This window comes from Dendronephthya gigantea, unplaced genomic scaffold (genome assembly GCF_004324835.1).
Source record: "Dendronephthya gigantea isolate DGI-Jeju-01 unplaced genomic scaffold, DenGig_1.0 000059F, whole genome shotgun sequence".
Classification (NCBI taxonomy): domain Eukaryota; kingdom Metazoa; phylum Cnidaria; class Anthozoa; order Malacalcyonacea; family Nephtheidae; genus Dendronephthya; species Dendronephthya gigantea.
In genome coordinates this window covers 720,530-727,365 of record NW_021163069.1, presented here as the reverse complement: position 1 = coordinate 727,365, position 6,836 = coordinate 720,530, and the positions used below count along the sequence as shown (strand labels likewise).

The 6,836-nt window shown below is 38.6% G+C and overlaps 2 protein-coding genes across 2 annotated transcripts; both read right to left on the bottom strand.

Annotated features, from left to right (window-relative positions):
* Positions 1-425: 425 nt before the first annotated feature.
* On the bottom strand, positions 426-1,714 carry LOC114530114 (histidine N-acetyltransferase-like). The gene has a single exon (XM_028551704.1). It carries the CDS (start codon positions 1,695-1,697, stop codon positions 750-752), a length of 948 nt encoding a protein of 315 aa, XP_028407505.1. The 5' UTR covers positions 1,698-1,714; the 3' UTR covers positions 426-749.
* Positions 1,715-5,350: 3,636 nt separating this feature from the next.
* LOC114530048 (histidine N-acetyltransferase-like) lies at positions 5,351-6,556 on the bottom strand. Its single transcript, XM_028551627.1, has one exon. It carries the CDS (start codon positions 6,401-6,403, stop codon positions 5,351-5,353), a length of 1,053 nt encoding a protein of 350 aa, XP_028407428.1. The 5' UTR covers positions 6,404-6,556.
* Between the last annotated feature and the right edge of the window lie 280 nt (positions 6,557-6,836).

Here is a 6,836-nt window from a genome sequence, read left to right as displayed (position 1 = left end):
TAATTCAAGTGAAGCGCACTGAAAAAATGGCAGCGCCTGCGATAATATGTCAGCAGTTGAATCAAGGATGATGATACTTCATGTGAAGCAACACAATAGCGGGCTACCTGTGTTTTTACCAAATATCTGCGTTACTGCCTGGCCAGTCGGCGGAAGTTTCGGCGGTGTTAATGTTTTGTGCAGCCAAAGCTTTGGTGTATATAAATGACAAAACGCACGCACTGATTTCTGGTATGCATTACCAGTAGCGTAGCCTGACGATTTGTCCCGCTATGCTAATATTTTGGTGTTTATTCACTGTAAAAACAATGAATTTCTAAAGAAATGAATAATTATAATAACATGAAATTTACATAGCAGGACAAAATCGTCAGGCTGGCTACGCCACTGTGCATTACTATAATGCTTTGCAAGCTTAATGCGAGATCATCTGTAGGAAAGCTAAACCCTAAACTTCTGCTGCTAAACTTACCGACGCTTCCACAATGCACCATACGAACTCCTTTGATTTACATTAAAAATACCCTAATAAATATCTATCCGCAGTCAAATGTAATTTCCTTGAGATTTCCCTGATAATTACCTAAACTATATTGGTGGTATTTACCATACCTGTATTAATTATCTAGTGTTATCCTTCGAAAATCCTACCATAATAGAGATTTACCTGCTTTTGCTCCCAACCAAATTTATGATTAAGTACGTTTGAATTTTGAAATGACCCACTTGGGGAGACAAGGTTATTTATATTATACAAGAGACTTTTCAAAATAGTAAAGATTATAATATGCTTTGAATTCATCCCCTAAAGTTTTCAAATACATTTCTTTGAACAAGAAATCAGTTGTGCATTTTGCCAGCGATGTATCGATCATGGGAAGAAAAATAAAAGTTTCTCCGGGGTGCTGTTGAATTGCTTGTTCTAACTGCTTGAGAAGATGTATTTTAAGCAACTCTTTGTTCAGCGTATAACAGACGGACTTCAATTGAGGACGTGAATTGGTTTGAATCCACCGAGAATGACTGAATGATTCGACGGATTCACCAGAATAAGAAACAAACATTGCATCATCACCATCCTTGAATAAGCCATTTGAGATGTTCGACGCGAGTGGCTTGTATGGTTGTCTCACACCAATATATTTTTCTTTGAACAAAATTTTGCGAAGCTTGTCCTGATTTAATATGCGCTCCAGCTCCGCTTTGTTCAGTAGTTTTAAATCTATAGTCTGGTCTGTTAAATAGCTTTTCAGACGAGACAGCTCGGATAGATGATTGTTTACAAGGCACAGAAAATATACAACCTCGTGAATTGGAACGTCGTCTGATTTCTTCTGTATAGCCAGACGTGCATCGTTTCCAGTCAGATATCGCTCAAACTTAACTTGTGGAAAATTGGCTTTCACATAATTGCGACTTTCTTGGATCAATCGTCTCCCTATTCCCTGACAACGATATTTATAATGCACCCGCAAGGAATGAGCCAGGACTGCTTCGCCTTCATCAATAACATGCATGACTTGTAAGCCGACGGCTTTGCCATCCATCTCTGCGATCAAAATTGTTCGGTTTGGGTCATCCAAAAGGTTCAGAAACTCATAAGGGAAATAGTCGAGACCTTCATATATACCTTCTGATATTTCTAAAACGGCTGGTAAGTCGGCTTCGTTAGCAACACGAAGAACAACATTGGCCATTTTGATTAACTATATTTCGTAACTGGGATTCCTGAATGCTGAACAACCCACGCTGTGCAAACAAATACCGAGGTGAAATACAATACTTCTGGAACTTTGGTATTTCCTCAAGTATTGTATTTCACCTTTGTATTTGCAAGCATCGATAGAGCAAGCATATAGAGCAAGCATCGATAATGCTAGTTACAAGAAGGTAGTAGCTAAAAATCTGGGAGTATATTGGAAATTCCATGGTAATTTACTATAAATAAACGAAGGGAAATTACCCATGATCGGCAATCACTGACGAGTGACGAATGAAGTTATTTGTTGGTATTTTAGATTAATTCTGTTCGCCCCCCAGAATAAATCGACGTGTCTATGTGAATTCGAGGTTTTATGAGCTTAAAAATAGGACAATCTGTAGTATCGTACTTAAAGTTGTCGGGGAAGGATGCCGACTGTAGTATACATAGCAAACAACAGACAAACAGTTTTGTACACAAAGTATGTACCAAAGTATGTACAATTCTTTAATTAAACGCAACGGACCTTTTTCATAATGACGTCAAACGTGAAAAGTCCGATGTTACACGAAGTTTGATTGGCTCGATATAGTTTTGGGGGGCCATCAAAATCAAATTTTGTGTAATAATCAAGCAATAACTGCAATAGGTTACACAACAAAAACAATTCGTAATACAGTAAAACAAAACTGTAAATTTAAAACTTTTTTGCTTGCCCTTATTGCAAACAAAAACCTCATATTTTCCAAATCCGTACCCAAAGTTTGCGAAGTTTGCGAAGTTTGTATAGTTTAAAAAACTAGTGTCTAAAACTGAAATAAAATGCGTCTGTCTGACAGCCTATGAGAAGATCTATATATGGCTCTAAAGGCAGCTTTCATGCACTAGGCATAGTTAAGCCCGTATTTATTCGGGCGACGCGAATTGAGATCTGTAACTGGTATTGTTATTGGTCTGCAAAAAACGCAATGGGATAAAAAAGTATATAGGATCGCTTCCTACTTTTTATCTGTTCGCGCGAATAAATTCGCTTAGTGGAAAACGGGAAAAGGCGTTGTTATCCTAATCTAAAATTACTCTTTCAAAATATACTGAAATTAAAGCCCAGCAATTAAGGTTTAATTATACAAAAGATAACAAATTGCAGTAATTTTGTTTGCTGTACAACGTTTTGTTGAACTCGCAACAATTTCTTTAAAGCAATTAAGTTTTGTTTGATATGATGTTATTTGATGTTTGAGGTTAATGTTCTTTGTTCCCCCGTCAAAGTGGCTGATTCTGTAAGCGGAGAGTGTATAGCCAGATAATATTATACAAGTGCTTTTTCAAAAAAATAAAGATTATGTTCGTTAATCTCATCCTTCAAGTTCTCTAAAGACATATTCTCAAACAAAATTTGTTTTGCGCAATCGAACAGCGACGCATCCATTGTCGGATGAAAAATGAACTCTTCCCCAGGATGTTGCGAAATCGCACGTTCCAACTGCTTGACGAGATGAATTTTCAGCAACTCTTTGTCCAGAGTGTAACAGATGATCCTGAATTGAGGACACTTGGGAACTGGACACCACCGAGAATGACTAAATGATTCAACGCGGTTTCACCAGAATAGGTAGCGAACATTGTATCACCATCCTTGAATAAGCCATTTGGAATATTAGATGCAAGAGGCTTAAATGGGTGCGTTATGACCATGTATTTGCCATGAAACAATTTTGAAGCATTTTGAAGCCTTTCCTCATCTAAAATACTTTCAAGATCGGTTTTGTTTGCCTCTTTTAAATTCGTGGACTGGTCGATTGGACAGTTTGCGAGACGAAAGCTCAGTTCGGATGTGTCGCTATCAACAATACATCGGAAATATACAACTTCGTAAAATTGAACATCGTCTGATTTCTTTTGTATGGCTAGACGTTCCACGCTTGCTGTCGTGTATCTCTCAAATTCAACCTGTGGGAAGTTCACTCGCACATAATTGCGACATTCTTGCATTAGTCGTTTGCCAATTCCCCGACAACGATAGTTGAAATGCACCGGCAAAGCTTGTGCAATAGCTGTTTCGCCGTCATCAATGATATGTATGGCTTGTAAGCCGACGGCCTTGCCATCCAACTCGGCGATCAAAATTCTTCTCTTTGGGTCTTTTAAAAAGTTCAAAAACTCTCCAAGAAAATAGTCATGGCCATTATATATATACCTTCTGACATTTCTAAAACGGCTGGTAAGTCGGCTTCGTTAGCAAGACGGATAACAACGTTGGCCATTTTGTATATCAATAATCAAATGTGAGCAGCCTTAAAATTCATATTTTTTCTTCGCTGTGCGGCGTGCCCAAATCTTTCGGTGTGCTATCGGCTAGACGAAGAACGTTTAACAGCACAAACGTGAAAGCGGATAGCTTCGAAATGATTCGTCGTACAAGACTACTATAAGGAGACTGGCATTCAAGGCATTTACTGGCATTCGAGGCATTTACTGGCATTCGAGGCATTTACTGGCATTATAATTTATTATTTGTCGTACACGCTAATTATCTGCTTTTTGGGCACACGTTACACTCGGTTAAGATTTAAGAATAAAGCTCCAGTGTGCGCCACGATTTAGGCGCAGCAATGTGTACTGGTCGAAAATGACAAGTGCAGTAAAATTGCGATTGTAGGTTAGAACCGAAATAGTATACGACAGTAATAAAACGACTTAATCCAAATTAAAATGCTATGCCGAAGTTCAAGCTATCAAAACAGGCTTTAATGCAAAACTGTCTGAGATTTAGATTGCATGTGTAAGAAAATTTATTTATAGAGAAAGTAAATTTCGAAGTAACTCAAATTTGAAGTAAATTTCAGTCGAAGTTGTGTCGATTATTTTTTGTGAACACATTGATATTCATACAAAAACGGCGAAGTAAATATAGGAGGAACTATAATCAAGAAACCTAAGAGTTGGTTCATTGAATCCTAATTTTCATGAACATGCTAATTGCAAGGTGGTTGATGACATTGACTAATTTGAACACAGAAAATGAAGACGACATCACATCCGGACTATTTCACATCGGTGAAAATGACTTGCAGGGTATAGTGTATAGAGAAGGGTGCAGGCAGCGACAATGTTTACTGCACGAGTCTTCATCCCCCGGCTCATATTTATCCTTATTATTAGGTTAATCCTGGGGTATTAATTGCCATCACGCTTGGTATGAAAGTGGAAGTAGAAGATATGCACGCTTCATGTCCTTGTGAAACGGTTAATATGTTGGTGTAAAATTTGATCATAGTGGTTAAGATATTTGTTTCGTTCACCTCTATCATGTGACGCACGCATCGCTGTCGTGGTCTTACTTTTCATGCGGTCAATTTTTCTCTCAAGCCCCATTTACACTACACTCAATTTATTGGCACAGCAAGGCTAGAATGGGCACCCGTACTCGTTCCTGGCCTTCCAGCGTTTTGGTAGCCTACTAATTGGGCACGGTACCCATTTTAGCCGTGCGACCGTGCCGTGCCAATTAATCGAGTGTGGTGTAAACGGAGCTTCAGAAAAACATGCTCAGCTTTTCGAGGTAAATGCATATAGAAGTGTTTTTCTCGTTTTAAATACACCCCCTCCGGTGAATAGAAGGGGAGAGCACGAATATTTACATAGCTATTATACTAAAGATTTTTCAAAATAGTAGAGAATACTATATTCTCTCATCCCATCCCACAAGTTCTTCAGCAACAGATTTTTAAACAAAATGTGTTTTGTGGTATCGACCAGCGATGTGTCTATGATAGGCATGAAAATAAACATTTCTCCAGGGCGCTGCACAATTGCACGTTTCAGCTGCTTGACGAGATGGATTTTAAGAAGCTCTTTGTTCTGAGTATAACAGACGGTCCTCAACTGATAACATTTTGGAGTTGAAGACCAGCGAGAGTGGCTTAATGCTTCGACAGATTCACTTGAATAAGAAGCAAATATTGTGTCACCATCTTTGAATAAGCCATTTGCAATGTTAGAAGCAAGAGGCTTGAATGGTTGCGATAGCACAAGATATTTGTCTTGAAACAAGATATTTCGAAGCTTCTGCTCATTGAGGATAACTTCGAGCCCGGTTTTGTTCAACTGCTTTAAATTTACAGACTGCTCAATTAAGCTGTTTGCAATTCGAGAGTTCAGTCCGGAAGAATTAGCATTTACAATACCCCTAAATGTGGCAGCTTGGTGAAATTGGAGGTCATCGGATTTCTTCTGTATTGCCAAACGTGCATCACTTCTCGTCACATATCTCTCGAATTTAACTTGTGGAAAATTTGCTCTCACATAATTGCGACATTCTTGTATTAATCGTTTACCAATTCCCCGACATTGATACTTATAATGTACTCGCAATGAATGAGCGATAGCTGTTTCACCTTCATCGACAATATGTATGGCCTGTAAGCCCACAGCTTTGCCATCCATCTCCGCGATCAAAATTCTTCGGCTCGGGTCTTTTACAAAGTTTAAAAACTCCACAAGGAAATAGTCATGGCCTCCATATACACCCTCCGACATTTCTAAAACGGCTGGTAAGTCGGCTTCTTTAGCAAGACGGGTAATCATGTTGCAATTGGCCATTTTGTTTACTGGACTGATTTGATAATTATTAACAAGCATAAATACCTGTTCCGGTTCGTCTTTAGCTGCCCATGTCAAAGAGTTCATTGTTCCCTGCATATTATTGCGCTGTTTCCAACCTGCCAAAAACAAAGTCCTGCTAAACTAAACAACTTTCTTGGACGTGGCCTTAAATCAATATACACAATAAAAGTGGATGTTGAATGTCGTGTCTGAGCGGATATGTTGATGATAAAAAGTTTAACAATAATCACCGAGCCTGAGACGACTAATTGTTTTAGTATAAATTTCAAAATGTTTACAAATAATAATCAACATAATTTCATAAAAGTTTATGATGACTTCAAATTTCTTATTTGAAAAACAACAACAAAAAGCTATAGTCACTGGCCAGTGACTATCACTTCAGAGACAGAATGCTGGAGAATCAATAGTCTGCGTCATTTCCCCCACGCATCGTTACCCCCCCCCGCCACTGCACCCCGCTCCGGTTCCTGGGTGCATAGGTTATAATTGTCAGTGTGAAGTATGA